This window comes from Medicago sativa, chromosome 3 (genome assembly GCF_051527215.1).
Source record: "Medicago sativa cultivar Bolivia chromosome 3, Bolivia_mono, whole genome shotgun sequence".
In the NCBI taxonomy this organism is placed as follows: domain Eukaryota; kingdom Viridiplantae; phylum Streptophyta; class Magnoliopsida; order Fabales; family Fabaceae; genus Medicago; species Medicago sativa.
In genome coordinates, this window is record NC_140751.1 from 80,611,281 (window position 1) to 80,627,799 (window position 16,519).

Consider the following 16,519-nt stretch of genomic DNA (forward strand, 5'->3'; position numbering starts at 1 on the left):
TGGCAAAGTTATAAACATAATATATTTGGTTTCCACTGAGGAGAAGAATGGCAGCAGGAGGTGGTTTACCGGACGATTGCTGGGAATATGTGATATCCAAACCACGATAGCTGTCGTAAGCATTGGTACTTAAATACTCTATCCCTTGTTTCCAAACAGTTCCTCTCCGTCACAAACCGTTCTGTTTACTCCGTAGCATTAATCTACAATCCATGGCCGCTCTATCGCCTCTTCCAAAGGTTCCCAAACCTCAAATCCCTCGACCTCTCTGGCTTCGGCGGTGACCTAAACACACTTCTCTGTCGATTCCCTCCTTCGTGTTCCATCACTTCCCTCAACCTCTCCAACCAGCCCACCTTCCCCGTATTAGGGTTGCAAACTATTCTCAAAAACACCACTATATCATCAACCTCGACCTCTCTAATTTGTTCCAATATTGGTTCTTTCAAATCTACTGATATAACCTTCATTGCAGATTCTTTCCCGTTCCTCCAAGATTTCAATATCAGCATGCCTGGAGGAATGAGCGGCTATGAGGATTACAACAATGCTCTAAAACTTCTTACTCAAAAGCTTTCAAAACTCCGCAAGGTTAATCTCGGTGGTAATTCCTACATTACTGATTCATCCCTCCTTCAACTGTGTTTGAACTGTGAGTTTCTAGAAGAGGTGGTTGTGTTTCATTGCTCTCGCATAACAGATGATGGTATGGCTTCTGCAATCTGCCACAGACAGACTTTGACTTCTTTCTCTTTCTGCAACGTTTGGGCAGCAATAGAAATGAAGAACATTACTTCATCCTTAATTAATTCATTGGCCAATTTGAAGAGCTTGACTTGTTTAGATTTGTCCTATACATATATTAGTAATGAACTGCTTCACTCTTTAGCACTTGACCCTCCTCCTTTGAGGAAACTTGTCCTCAAAGATTGCTCCAACTACACATATTCTGGGATCTATTATTTACTGTCAAAGTGTCAATCACTGAAGCATCTAGATATTCAAAAAGCAAGGTTTTTGAATGATCCGCTTTTCAATATGCTGTGTGCATTTCTTGGTGATTTGGTGTTTATTAATGTGAGTGGTTGTGAATGCCTCACCAATTTAGCCTTGTTTGCACTCCTTAAGAACTGTCCTTTGCTCACTGAGATCAAAATGGAGTCAACAGGAATTGGAAAGGTTTCAATGCCGTCACGAGATTTGGTTGTATACCATCAAGTGAAGTCTCTCCATTTGGCTTCCAATTCATGTTTGCGAGATGAAGACATCCACATGTTTGCTTTCATGTTTCCCAATATGCAACTTCTTGATTTGAGCTCTTGCTTTTACATTAAAGAAGGTATTGATATAGTGTTAAAGAAATGTCGTAAGATTAGGCATTTTAAATTTGTCCGGTGCCCACAAGCTAATCTATGTTTGATCAACTATGAAGCTTCCAAACTCGAGGTATTGAACTTGTCAAACTCAAGAATTGATGATAAAGTATTGTACGTGATCTCAATGATTTGCCCTCGGCTTCTGCAACTGGACTTAGAATTTTGTAATGATGTCACAGAGAAGGGAGTGAGACTAGTAGTAGAAAAATGCATACACCTGAGAGAGATCAATTTGTTAAATTGTCGTAAAGTGTCTGGTAATATTGTTTCCTGGATAAAATTTTCCAGGCCTTCATTGCGAAAAATAGCAGTTCATTCCTACGACAATGATAGGGGGGAACTCTCTGAGCAATGTATTATTTGCTAGTATTCTAGAATTGCTCTTTTCGAGCTAAATTTTTTATGTTTCTGATCTTACTTTTCTTAGATTTTTTTTTTGTTGTTGTTGAAAATGTAAACTTCCTTTTGTTTGAAGTTATGATTAAGTAAGAATTGCTCCAATTTATATCTTTCTCCTATTTTTCGTATTTTAATGAGATCCAAAAAGAGGCTTCAAAGCTCACCTTATTGTATGGATGTACTTTAGCAATACTCTCCCTTATCACTATCTTATTAAATACAGTTTCAACATAATTGGCCTTGCTAGAGTCTGAGTTTCCCTCTGACTAGTGACATATTGTTAAAAACTAAAAATTGATTGAATCTATGTAGGTCATCCATATTTTAAATAAGCCTTTTGCTTAAAAAAAGTGCATTTTTACATGTTTTATATAGACCAGTCATATAGCTAAATCTTAATTCGATAGCCTTTACAATTTTCACAGTTATTCCGTCATGGACTGATTGTCTCTTTCGATCACTCTCAGCATGTTCCTTCCCCACCCTTTTCATCCTATAAGCAGTGATAGATTTTCAAATTTTATACATGTATGTGAGTCAATTTTCATTATCAGAGTGGTTCGAAAGGTGCAAGGAAGGAAATTTACAATTTTCGTGACTTTACAAACATTAGTAATTTAGATGAAAAGAATAAGAACCTATTGGAATTTTGTGCAAAGCTTCTTTGTAGCTGAAATTGAAATTATCTTTTTAGTGAGTTTGTAGTGTTATGTTTCAATAGGCAACACATTCACTCAAATTGCATTCCACGCCTACCAATAACCATGTAATTCTATTGTTATGCATCAGTCCTAATTCAATTTTGTATTTGTTCCTATTATCAATCAAAAAAAAACTTGCTACTGTTTATCCTTGCTCCAACTGCACCAATTCTCTTATACGTATCATTTTCGCCTCATTACTAGTTTGTTTATGCACTACATTGGTAATTGCTAGCGATATCCGTATACTGATTTTGAGTTAGAAAACTCCACTCCCCTTGTTTTATGACTAACTAATACTTTTTGAACGATTTTCCTTCTTTTCGGCCAAATTTCAAAAATCTAACTTTGTCATTGTGTTTTTTATCCTTTGATGATAGAAACAACTTCTATATTGCCTTTGATTCACTCTTTCCCTTCTTTTATTTTATGGTGAGTTTAACTTTTTTACTGGAAGAAATACACCGTTACCTCCCTCATATTGACAGTTTCTGCCATTTTTCTTCTACTGTCAGATTTCTATCTATTGTGCACATATAGTTTTTCATCTCAGGAGAACGCTATATTTCTGCCTTTAAAAGCATTTTAGATAAAAATTACATATGATTTTGTACATGCGAGATGGTATGCTAATAATTGAAAGGAGAGAGCAGAAAGGTTTGTATAGTCATGAAATGTAGTTGTCCAAGTTGTTGAACATAATACTTCAATGGATTTCTTTTCAAATATGCTTGATCTAATATGACATAAAAAAAGGGCATCAACTTGACAGTCTTGACTTTTCTATGAAATATAATTTCTGTTGCCGTTGTAAATTTGGATATGGTTAACTGCATAATGAAGGGTATAAGAAATAAGATGAAACCAAAAACGTTGGAAACCATTACTGGGTCTATTAAGCATTAGGAAGCCCAGAAAAATGATCAGGTTCTCACAATGCCAGTATGGTTCTTATTTTCAGCCAATTGCAAAGAATAATCATATTTTCCTGTGTCGATAATTTTTCAGCATTTGTATGGTTGTAAATTATTTTTTTATGCATGCCTAGCCAGTTACCATACACTTTATTTCCTTTCTTTCAATACCTTATCATAATTGTTTATAATGGACATCAGAAGATCGCTTCACAATTTCAGAATTTATTTATATTGTGTTAGAATGTGATAGTGTCAAGAGCTGGCAGGGGGAGAAGCATATGCAATTGCAGGACTCGGACCGTCTCGTTTTGATTCGGGTTCACTTGGAGACTAGAGGATCCACTACCAAGTGGTTACAGTTATATCTTCTAATGCAAAGGAACGATTGAAGTAGGTATGGCAATTAGAATAGGATAGGAAAAAATAAACAAGGAGATATTTTTTTTCTTCTTTCCATTCATGTATGAGCATCCAAATATTTTTCATTTGGAGTTATGATGAAGTAAGAATTGCAATTGCTCCAATATTTATCTTTCTCCTATTTTCATATTTTAATGAGACCCAAAAAGAGGACTCAAAGCTCACCCTATTGTATGGATTAGCAATAATCTCCCTTATCACTGTCTTTTTTTTTTTTTTTTTTTTGAGAACTTCTTATCACTGTCTTATTAAATACAGTTTATTTTACACCTAATTGTAAGACTAACCATATTTATTACGCGGTCATGATTACTATTTTTTTTTTTACAAAACTATTACTGTTACGATATCAAAAAAAAAAAAAAACTACTGTTACTTTTTCTTGGAAAATGGTATTGCTGGAGATGAAATCTTATTACTATATGATAATATTTTTGCAATAATCTTCAATTGATTGCCATTAAAACTAACTTTTCTCGTTTTGTTACATTGAAGGGCATAACCCATCATTTTAAATGTACTTTTGGTGTAAAGATTTTAAATATTTTTATTGATTTCAGGTATGTTTTTTCATGAATCCCATTTGTTTAAGAAAAAGATAAAAGCATCCCTAGAAATGTTTTAAAAGCCTATACTTAGGACTGTTTTTCTCTTCTTGAAAAATGGTGTTGATGAATATGAAATAAATCAATAAGCCAAAAACTACTCAGAGGCACTATATGGCCTTTACAAAATATTGGTTCCGACATTTTTATAAAACAAAAAAATAATTATTCGTTCAGAACTACCATGCATTCAAAGGATAATACTGATACTAAACCCTTAAATATGCCCTCAACTGACGAAATTTATGAAGAAATATAAAGCCAGTCACTAGATCCACCTATGTTTCACATCTAGAAAAATGTTTCAACTCGGTACTAGACACCAAAATAATTCACTTCTCATTCTAGTAACTAACACACCAAAATAGTGAAACCACGGAAGTAGGCTTCACATCAGTGACATTACTACAAGACGGGCAGAGGAAATTACTGTTTCAAAATAAGAAATTTACGCACAAAAGCTACTGGTGTAATGTGAAACACTCAATATTACCACAATCATGGTAATAGGAATATTTCCGACAACCCTTACTGAGATTACAAAAAAAAAATTGGGTCTTAACATCTATGGTAACTGTACATCCCATAGATATTTACACTTTAATTGGTCACTCAAAATGAATTTACTGTTCCATCTCAACAGAAGAACATTGAGTCCCTGACATTCCAATTCAACTTTGGGAGCTCTTGAATGGGGATGTTTCCCTCTGAATCAGGACTTGGAGATGCTTCTGATAAATCATCAAAATTCATAAATTTTCTCATTTGAGCTGCAGCATGGTGGGCATAGTATATAGGTGCCACTGAAGAAAAAAGGAGGGAGAAATTAATAATAAAAAACATATTTCAAACATTGTCATGCAAAAGACAATTCTGATGGCGTACCAATTGAGGTTGCAGCTGTGCTCCTCTGGTTCCTAAAATAAGTAAAAGGTATTCAGCAGGACAATCTGGGGGTAGGTCAAACATGATAATATAAACAAGGAGGTAGAATGCTTACACGTAAGACAGCGAATTGATCAAGTTTTGCAAGCCATCTGGTGAGAATCCAATTTCATCAAGCAACACGTGATAATGCACAGGCCTAGACGTTCCCTATTATATATAGAGTAAAAGATTAAAAAGGCATATTAAAAGTTAAAATGCCAACTCTTCAACTGGCGGTGAGATATTTCACTGGTACGACATGCTCTACTAATGCTTGTAAAAGGAATATAACTAAAAAAGAAAAGTGAGGAAACTAGATAGAAAAACCTACAATCATTCCAGCATGAGCACACATGTAGAAATCGTAATTTCTTGGATGCACAATGTTTGTATCGACAACTGTCCCTGTAGAGGAAAATTTATGATAAAATGTTCCCAAGTGTTTGTATATGTATAGGACAAAAAAGTAGCATACCAGGAGGAACGTTTTCCAGAGCATTAGCTTGAAACAGCTTTGTATGGTGATTCTTCTGTGCCACAATTACAGTGAACTTGGGAACATCATCGTTCTCAACCTCATCAATATGTTTATAGGCCTGTAATTACAACAGTTTATCATTTATTGTTGGTGATTCAATTAGGATCTTCTTTTGGTAAATTTTGTGGTTATTTTGTTTTGAAAATAGAAACAACCAATCAAATTGATCAACGAAAAGGGAGGGTTGCACACAACCTTTATTATCTGGTTAAGCTCTACATCTAAAACCTGTTGAAATTGAGATTCACCAACTCCATCCCTGAACAAGAAAAGACATCAGAGTGAATAAAAATCTTACAAGAGATAAAGGAATTTGAAGCCACCAAAAGTGAGTCCATTTTCCTGAAAAAACTAAAATATGATAGCCACTAATCAAATACTAGCACAACATAAACTAATAACTAGATATCAATAGGTGAATATTAGTTTTCTTTCCTTAAATTAGACACTTAATGTCTGTGTGTATCATTTGTTACTTATTTGATTGAGTAGCAAGTGATTTGATATGTATTAAAGCACTTAGGGAACCCTCCCATAAAAACTAGATGTCAAGGCAGAAGAATAAAACCACTTAAAATAGTCTAATGTGCATCCCATACTACTCGATGTGGGATTTAGGCAACCCATTAAACGGAAGTGACTGCGGTGCCCTTGAGAGATGACGTCTTGGCGGCGGCACTCTGCAACATTTTACTCGGTTTTTTTCCGGCCATCCCCTTCGTAGGTAGCCACTACTTGGGGAACCCTCCCTTAAAAGCTAGCTATCAAGAGGGAATAACCAAGCCCCTTGAGTACTCCACCGAACATCTCATACTACTCATATGGGCAACCCACAATACCTAATTCCCACTAATAAATACAAGTAGCTCACCATGCATTAATGTTTTCTTGATGTTATTATAATAGCCATTATCAAAAACATCCTAAAGAACAAAGACGACTATATATCTAACAAACGTAACAAGTTATAGAATGACACCTGAAGAGAATAATTTGAGTTGGTTTGCGGTTGCCACTTGAACTATAGAAATCTAGAAGCAATTCGCTGCAATGAAATATCATTCAAATTTTAATTGATACAATCATTCATGTATACATCACAACAAATAAAGAAAAAGAATGTCATTACAAGAAGCCCTTCATTGTAAACCATATATGATTACCACTTAAAAAAAAAAATACCATGTATGATTACCCTATAAAAAAATTATGTTAGCACTCAACATTATATTAGAAAAGTATATTATGGAATATATGAGGCTGGAGCTGGACAATGATGAATGTAGTGTTGAATGTTGTTTCTTCGTTTGTCGCTTATCTACAGGGCTTGTATTTACTGTAGTATGCAGAACTTCTAGAATATTATGGCATAATTACGTTATCCTCTAGAACATTCTAAGTCTGTTATTGTTTTCTCAGATGAATGTCAAATAGTTAGGGAAATGTAAGATTCCGTTTGAGTCTGATTAATGGATTTCTTGACAAGCTAAGACTCATGTATAAATATTGTTTAAATTTACAAAGTTAGAAATCAATTTCCGAAAAGCATTAAATTTTCACTTTCGATTTCTCTCATTTTCATCCAAATCTCAGTTTTTATCACGGTATCCGGAGTTTGATAAAGCTCACAGGCATGGTTTCAAATTTTCATGGTATGTCGATGATTGCTGGTTTCGTACATTAACTTCAATCTCTTTATCTTTCTCAATAAAAGTGCAAATTAATAGACTCGAAGCTGGATATTATATTTCAAGAAACTAGAAATGGAAGATATAAAATGCATGACTGAATGCTCCAAAGAAAAATTCTACAAGATGAAACCTCAAAGTGATATGCATTCCCCTATGTGAAATATTCCTATTTTATCAAATAATATTTCTTTTACTACAAATCTTCTACTAATTTTCCCTCCCCATACAGTCATTATATTCCTACAGTGCCCGTGTTTACTGTATGATGCAGAACTTCTAGAATATTATAGCATAATTATGTTACCCTCTAGAATATTCTAAGTCTATTATTGTTCTCTTAGATGAATATCAAATAGTTAGGGAAATGTAAGATTATATTTTAGTCTGATTAATGGATTTCCTGACAAGCTAAGACTCATGTATAAATACTGTTGTAGAGTCTACACTTAAAATTTACAAAGTTAGAAATCAATTTCCGAAAAGCATTAGATTTTCACTTTCAATTTCTCTCATTTTCAACCAAATCTCAGTTTCTATCACGGTATCCGGAGTTTAATAAAGCTCACAGGCATGGTTTCAAATTTTCATGCTATGTGGATGATTCCATTCTGGTTTTGTACACTAACTTCAATCTCTTTATCTTTCTCAATGAAAGTGCAAATTAATAGACTCAAAGCTGGATATTATATTTCAAGAAACTAGAAATGAAAGACGTAAAATGCATTAAAAAAATACTCCTAAGAAAAGTTCTGTATGCCCCAGGCTACAAGATGAAACCTCAAAGTGATATGCATCCCCCCTGTGTGAAATATTCCTTTTTTATCAAATACTATTTCTTTCACTACAAATCTTAACTTTCCCTCCCCACATAGTCATTCTATTCCTTTCCAAAGCACAACTAAGAAAAGTAGTTTTTATATCAAATTTGTCAATAACATATATTCTCTTTTCTAAAGTATCCTTCAATTATTCAGTGAGAGAAATGATTAGCCTTTGATTCTCTCTGTTTAATTAGGGATATTTTTGTTAATAATTAATGCATCTTGTAATTTGAATGGGTCTTATAAAAAAGGACAACAAGATTTTACAAGAGGATTTTATATATGAAGGTTGGAGGTAGTACAAAATAGAACTATTTCAATATATTTAATCAAACCTGATAATACCATCATCCTTTTTTTCTAAAATACCAGCATCATTCATCTTATCCACAGGCTTGAATAGAGAATCAATCATCTCCACCTTAGGAGACTGTGATCTTACAGATGCTCTATATCTCGAAATTAGAGGCCAGCATCGAGATCCAACAACCTAAATCCAACATAACTAGAATTAGCTGCAGAGATGACCAAAAATACAAAACAGGTTGTATTGCAAGGATAACATAGCATTGTGTTTGATTGCTTACAACAAAAATAGGGGAAATAAAAAAAAAGAATAGCCTTACAGCAGCTGTTGATGGAATATCTGATCGGCCAGGGGAACCATGAGAGACATCCATCCCTAAAATCATCGTTGGGGTATCTTTAATCAAGGGAAGATGCCCAGAATGCTCTATTGCCAGCAAAGAATTTATTCCTCCAAGCTGTAATAAGAATATATGTACAAATTTTTTAAGACTGTGCATAACATTATCTTGTCAAAATAAGCTACAGATGTTACGCATTTAAATATAACATGGTTGTATAGTAGTCTTTAACTACCTTAGAATTGATTTTAAGAAGTACGTTAGTGAGGTATTGATCAGTGATCTTGAGAGGGGAAATGCACTGTGTGACAACCCCAACATCACTCAGACACTTCCTTTTCCAAGGCCCTGAAATTTACAAAGAACACGGTGAATAAAAATATCAACAAAAATATCAACGTAAAGGAAACACTGGAAAACGTTGCTAAAAGAAATACCATAGATGTCACAGTTTTTCCTCTCTGGCAAGACACAAAGAATCAACTTTGGTGGACCATTAAGTTTAGATGACAGCAAGGAAAACATCTTTTCAACCCTTGCAACAGGGTTAAATTTTCTCATTTGTGCTTCCTCCTCTAATAAAGTAAATGGCCGCTCAATATTCTGTAAATACTCAGGAATATGAAACAGTCAATTAAATGCAGAATAAGATGGTAGATAAGTATACTCTGACACCATAGAACAAGGTATAATACATACCATTCCCTTGCTCATTCCACATCTAATCAGCTCCCTTGTTATGTAACTAGTATCACATTGTTTAGAAAAGTTTACAACAGCCCAATAACCAATATCTGATGGCTGTAGAAGTTTCTACAAAAAGAGAATGTAGAACTATCAACTACTGAACTAGTTAATTAAATTTGAGATAAGAAACAGGAAGTCTTGAATACATTCTGAATGTGAAACAATAATGCAATACCTTCGTTTTAAAATTCCACCTTCCATTACTGGGGAAGCAGTCTTCATTATTACCTACCTTCAACTGTGTCTCAAAGAGAACTGTATTAGGGTGCACTCAATTCTCAAAATTAATTGAAAAACAAACAAACTCCTTTACACTGCTTTCTCTATTATCATTCCGACTCTCTGGTGCACACAAAAATGTGAATATAGCAAGTTGATACATACCTTTGGTGTCTCAAGAACTCTTCCTTCAACTGGAGTGAATTGCTTGCCAATAGAAATACCACATGCGGCAAGAACAGCATCATCATCATAGCCAGAATTTCCAATAGCCTGTAAATCTTAATGAGCATTAATTAATATATTATCATTTAAAAAAAAGACACAGCATATCAATAACTATAAACATACATTTGTCAGAACTTTGATTTTTTCTTGAGGCTTTTGGCGTGATTTTTCTACTAAAGATGCTCTTTGCACAGGAGATAATGCCTTTGTATACCGCTGGAGGGGAACAAGTGAACATAGCTACACAAATAGAACAGAAAAGGAAAAATAATAATCAGATGTAACCAATCCAAAAGAAAAACTGTTACAGCAAAATAATACAATTGGTACAAAAGAAGAACAAGGATATAGTTCATTCGGGCATAGAATTCAACAAACCTCCAGAGGCAAAAAGTTGGGCCGATTTGGCTTCCCAACATCAAGACATGGAAAGTAAGCAGAAGAGGTCAGCTCAATGCCACGGTGTTTAGCAAAATATTCATATACGGTAATATCCACGGTCTGCTCCGAGTTATTGTCTTCTCCATTTTTCATCTTCATACTAAAACTGCCGAAGAAATAAAAAACTTCATGTTTTTCCAGTCATGAGACCCATCACTTTTTATTTTCCCTTTTCTGAGATTTAAAGTTAAAAAAATAAACACTTGACCATAAAAAATAAGCACTTACAGTTGTTGAATGCAGGGTTTCTCACTCAAGCCATAAATTTTGAATTCTTGGTTACGATGTGTAGCACGAACTCTTAAATTTTTAAGGATTCTCTTGGCCTACAGATTACCCAGAAAGAAAAATGCCTTCAGGAAATTACTTATGCCAAGTTAAGAATCTTATTTAGTTGTTTGTCACCTTTGCCCAGTCAATATAACGAGGTTCCCTCACACTCTGGTTGGATAGGAGAAAATCAATTACAGGTCCAGGTTTTATGATCGTCGTTGTGGACACATCTGAAATACATACATAAAGAACATAAGCGAGAATAGAATACAACTTTCTGATGCCAAGATTCCATGATAAGTATGGGAGCATTCCTACCCATATTAAGAGACAATCCTCCCTGTGTAAGACGAAAACTGGAATGAATACCCCGAACTCCTTCTACTCCGCCTCCAACATCGATGAAATTCCTCGAGTCATTATGAAAAAAAGATTGCCTTACCAAGAGACACCCTCTTTCCACGCAAAGAAAGGATTCATGTTCAACTAAGTTAGACCATGAACATAATAACTAAATTCATGCACCAAAATTTCAAGATACTACTTTAGTTTTATCTTTACAGAATGTAAGTTTACCTGTTAGCTGCTCGCTGCCTCAGTACGGTATCAAGAACCCTCAATGCATCCTGAGAATTAGCATATGACTCGATCCCTTTAAGGGAAAGAACAATGGACTGCAAGGGTATTTTGGCAGCAAAACATATCTCCACTGTGAATGTCTTTGACTGAAAAGAACGTTTTGACCTTTTATTTTCCTCGCGAGGGCTTCCATTAGCACCAAAACTCTCAGTACTGCTGCTAGAGTTTAAAAAGGCAGTATAAGCTTCAACACTAGAAAACAAGGCAAAGCTACAACAGTCATATAAAGAGTTTACCACCTTGCAAATGTTTCTTCAAGAAATACATTGAACTCAAATTTATTATCTGGAAGAGGACCCACTGTGTACAAAGTTCTTTCTCCATCGTACGCAAAGCTTTTGCCACCAAGTTCAGAAGAGTATGTTTGGTGAAGCCTATTAATCAGTTTTCTCCTGATGCCCTTGCTTTCAACAGTTCTTTTATCTTCTGAAATGATAGCAACCTGAAAAACCTTCAGTAAGCCAAAGCCAAATAAGGGAAATTGCAATGACAGAATCACTTGACATACATTATACTGGAAAAAGGTTGCATCTGTAGCATCGGCAGCAGCTTTAAAGAAATTTGCAAGCAAATGTATGCGTTTTCCTGTGGTCCCGACACTCAGCCTACTGATAATAGAATAGGTTGGGAGAGCTATTGGTTCCGCTTCCATACTAGACAGCACATCAGGAGGTGATGGAGGTAAAGCTGGTGGCTCCACAGCTTCTTCAAAGTCAGGTACACTCACCATCTTCTTTGCTTTTGCTACAAATGCCACTTTAAACCATCAACCGGGAAAAGAAAATACTATATTTGAAAGCCAAAAATACAGATATGTAAGCTGCAATTTCAAGAGATTATTCAGTAATATGTTACAGTTGTATATATTTTCAGAAGAAAATACAAAAAAGTGTGGAATTTTTTCCGGCAAAAATTAAGTCAAATGCCAATTTGATGCATATGAAACAAGCACTGCCTAAAATTTCTCTACAACAACTCATTGTCATTACTGAAGATCATTTCAGTCATACACCATTGTCTGGTCGCGGCAAGAAGAAGCAAAATTAGATGTATTGTTTCAATATAAGTTAGTGTCATATACCAATTATGACAATCACTCCGAGTAACAACAGAAGAAAACAAACAGTGTTTCTACGAAGCACCTCATGTATCTAAACAATAAATAAAAAATTGCACATATTGCCTCTCGGAGCTCCTATTTTTATTAGCGTTGAGCACAGTAGTTGTATTTTCATTTCAACCAAACATTACTGGCTATTGATAAGTAATCAGTATAGTACTACAAAATCAAGTGAACAAAAATGGATTTAAATTAATATGGGTCGGTGACAATTCTTTTTAAAAGTTTCATCGGAATGGAGCCCAAAACAACAACCAAGCTTTATCCCACCAAATGAGGGTCGGCTACATGAGTCAAATGACGCAATAATGTTCTATCATATATCATATCCATATCCAACTAAATTAATCTCTAGATCTTTCTTAATAGTTTCTCTTAAGTTTTTCTAGGTCATCTTCTGCCTCTAGTGATTTAACTACGCTTCATCTGATCTACTCTTCTTACTACATAATCGACGTACATTCTGTCTACATAGCCAAACCATCTTTTCTATCTTAAGTGCTACCCAAATTCTCTCTCTAAAAAAAAATAAAAAAAAATTGTTCTGCTAGTTACATTGAACTCCACACAAATCACTCATGCGCCAGCATTGATTGAAGTTGCTGATTTTGTGCATGTTGTCCAAATTGAAAAAATTGCAACGGCCAACGAAAATCAACAAATACCTTAAAACTAAAATGAAACCCAAATATTACGAAGATTGGGAGAGGCAAAACAATGATTTAAAGAAAAGAGAGAAATGCAGAAGAATGAGAAAACCCCTAAGATTAGAAAATAACAACATGCAATGCAAGAAATGGGTTTCGTGAAACTTGATTTTGAGAAACCGGGTGAGTGTAATGTGTAATAATCAACGAAAAGAAAAGCATAAAAGAGGTAAAATTGAAGGGTTCGTACCGAAATGAGGTTGAAATTGTAGGGTTTGGGAGATGAATAACGGAAGAACGGACTATTAGTTTCTACTTTTCATAGGGAGAGTGTGAGTGTGTGTTTTACTCTTCATTCAAAGTGTGTGTGTGTGTGAGTGCGAGTGAGTGAGGGGACCTACCTAACAAAAGAAAGAGAGGGAAACAATAGGTCATTGACTTCTCGGCTGCCACCTCTACTAAGATTTTCGTCTCTTCATTTCTTCAATTTATAGATTTAGTGGTGAAAAAGTTTGAAAGTAATTAACAGTGCTTAAAGTTATTTAGATGTATACACCTCCGGTCACGAATATAAGCAAAAATTCATGTTTTAAATTCATTCAATAAATAATGTATGTGGACTTTATTGTAGACAACATACATCATTTATTGAATGAATTTAAAATATGAATTTTTACTTATATTTGTGACCGAAGGGTGTAACTCCACGTCATTATATATTTTTTGTATATTTATTTATCTTTAAATGATATTATCCATTTATTTTAAACAAATTGAGAGAATCTTTACTCCTGTATTATCCCTTGATTAAAATGTTCTTTTTTAAGGACCCTTAATTAAAATGTTGAATATTTACGTTATACTACATCTTTACACTTATTTGAACTCCAGATCTCACATCTCACATTAAGTTTGACTAATACTTACCACTTTGTTAAAAAAAGTACATATGTTGAATAAGTAATTTTCAGTTTTTCAAAGAGAAAATAAGTAATTCTCATGAAACCATAGAAAAAGTATTATTTTTGAAGGAATTAAAAAAAAGTATTATTTGTTTGCATATATTGATTAATTAACCTTATATTAATTTTTTAAAATGTTAAATACTAATTTTGAATTTAAAAAACACATTTGAAGGTAAAAGTTGTAAGTTTAGTTTGAAGTTAAAATCTATTCTAAAGAAAAGAATAATTTTATCTGAGAAAAACATGTGTAATGGTATGTTTCGATCAACGTTTTAATCGCCATTTCGCGTTCCAAGTCTCCTTTCAATGTGATTTTAAGAAGTTTTAAAACTAAGCTTCCACATTGACGTGGTTTGCCGCTGTAATTTTTCAAAATGTGTCGCTATTCCAAACACTCACCAAATCAAGTAATGTTTTTAAAATCACTTTAAGATCGACCTAACACATTAAGGTCTAAGACAAAAAAATTATGATGCCATTTTGAAGGATACCTTAAATTTAATTTTTGACAGGTTTAGAAAAACAAAATCATTTATTAAACTTTTGTGATCAATCTTCTTTTCTAATGGTAACAATCAATTAATTTAGGGCATGTTTGGATTGAGCTTATTTTAAGCTTATGCAAATAATTGTATATTCATAAATTGTTTTTCCATAAACTACCTTAACAAGCTTATAAATAATACATTAATGTTTATTTATTTGCATAGACTGCTTTGCATAAGCTTTAAAATAAGTCAATCCAAACCCTGATTTCTAAATTATTGTTTAAAAAAGTTAAACACTTTAAATTTCAATGCATTGAATACACATATTTTCATATAAATTAACTATCTAAATTCCTTCTTTTTTTTTTGACAAGGACTATTTAAATTCCTTAAACGATGCCCCATGACACTTGTTAGCATTTCCCTAACTTAATATATGTTTTTGTTGTTGCAATCTAATGGTTTGATTGTGATGATATCTTGTCTTGTGTTAAATCCCCACTTCGAAGTCCACGTGAGCTTAGCTCAGTTGGTAAAGATATTGCATAATATATGCAAAGTTTGGGGTTCGAACCCCGGCCACCACCAAAAAAAAATCCCCAATTCGAAATGGAGTTAGGGCATTTCTCCCTCCCAAAATGTTTGTTTATTTGAGTGTATGTTGACAAATAGAAAAATAAAAAATCGATTAAATATGAATTTTAGATAAGATATTTCATTAATTTTAGTTTTTTTAGGGGATTAATTTTAGTTTTATAAGCACCTCCGGAGGTGCTTATTCCATAGGGTGCTGTTTCCGAAATTCTGAGGGTCGGTTTGTTCATGCTCAGTCAGCGTGGAAGGTTGCAAATTTGTCAGTTCTCGAAAGGGAAGCTTGGGCTCTACAGCATGCTATTCAGGTAGCCATTGACAAAGATTGGCATAGAGTTATTTTTGAATCAGATTCAAATACGCTTGTGGATTGTATCTCTTCCCCAACATGTGGCAGATCCGAGTTTCATGCATTAGTTTCTCTTATCAAGTCTATTTTAGTTTTACATCCCAACTTTGAGGTAAAGTTTGTTAGGCGACAAGTGAATATGACTGCTCACACTCTTGCTAGGGCGGCCTGTTCTTGGGCTAGTCACCGTATCTTTGAGATTTGTCCTCCTTGTATTGACTCTATTTTAAGTAATGATATGAATTAAAATTGCTTTGGTCAAAAAAAAAATTTAGTTTTATAAATTGTAAAACATGGGACCTTGTATCAAGTAAACAATTATATGTCCTCGTGAGCTTAGCTCAGTTGGTATGGACAATGCATAAAAATATGCAAGGTCCGGGGTTCGAATCCCGGCCGCCAAAAAAAAGTAAAAAATGTTCGAATCCCGGCCGCCAAAAAAAAGTAAAAAATTATATTTTTGAGGCTTAGTGTGATTGTCTCGATGGTTTTACTCCTGGCCAACCCTTCTCACTTTCAACACTAACCAAAGTAAATTCAAACATGAGCATACTGATATTTTTAATCTATCCTAGTTGATATTTTGTTTAGTTGATATTTTGTTGATTATATTGATATCTTGATTTTTCTGACTGCGTATTAATATCTCGATATTACTAATATATTAGCACTTCTTCGAGTTCTTGAGATAGTTATCAAATAGTTCATGAGATGCAATAAAATATTCAATTTAATAGCCATTTCTTAGTCTGATTTGCCGCGTTAAGTGC

The 16,519-nt window shown here is 34.0% G+C and overlaps 1 protein-coding gene and 1 pseudogene across 9 annotated transcripts; one reads left to right on the top strand and one right to left on the bottom strand.

Moving 5' to 3' along the window:
• Positions 1-1,887, top strand: LOC146940738 (uncharacterized; annotated as a pseudogene). Its single transcript, XR_015032141.1, has one exon. The product of XR_015032141.1 is annotated as an uncharacterized LOC146940738 (transcript).
• Positions 1,888-4,734: 2,847 nt separating this feature from the next.
• AGO6 (Argonaute family protein) lies at positions 4,735-13,883 on the bottom strand. Of its 8 annotated transcripts, none has more exons than XM_085754456.1 (23): positions 13,758-13,883; positions 12,098-12,333; positions 11,829-12,031; positions 11,527-11,742; positions 11,269-11,405; positions 11,083-11,180; positions 10,906-11,003; positions 10,615-10,783; positions 10,360-10,476; positions 10,174-10,281; positions 9,965-10,027; positions 9,742-9,855; positions 9,480-9,645; positions 9,278-9,390; positions 9,022-9,159; positions 8,731-8,885; positions 6,863-6,928; positions 6,079-6,142; positions 5,821-5,941; positions 5,677-5,750; positions 5,419-5,513; positions 5,304-5,335; positions 4,735-5,221 (listed from the first exon to the last, which is right to left on the bottom strand). In XM_085754456.1, the coding sequence occupies exons 1-23, from the start codon at positions 13,789-13,791 to the stop codon at positions 5,055-5,057; spliced, it is 2,784 nt and encodes a 927-aa protein (XP_085610582.1). In that variant the 5' UTR covers positions 13,792-13,883; the 3' UTR covers positions 4,735-5,054. The 8 variants fall into 8 exon arrangements, with proteins under 8 accessions (XP_085610582.1, XP_085610581.1, XP_085610580.1 ...); XM_085754455.1 differs by having other exon boundaries at positions 11,527-11,745; XM_085754454.1 differs by having other exon boundaries at positions 11,527-11,748.
• Positions 13,884-16,519: the final 2,636 nt, after the last annotated feature.

Coding starts and splice junctions, on each gene's coding strand:
- AGO6 (XM_085754454.1), bottom strand. CDS start 13,791: ATGACCTATTGTTTCCCTCTCTTTCTTTTGTTAG. Junction 9,646..9,741: donor GTGGAATGAGCAAGGGAATG/GTATGTATTATA, acceptor GAGTATTTACAG/AATATTGAGCGGCCATTTAC. Junction 5,514..5,676: donor GTGCTCATGCTGGAATGATT/GTAGGTTTTTCT, acceptor TATATATAATAG/GGAACGTCTAGGCCTGTGCA.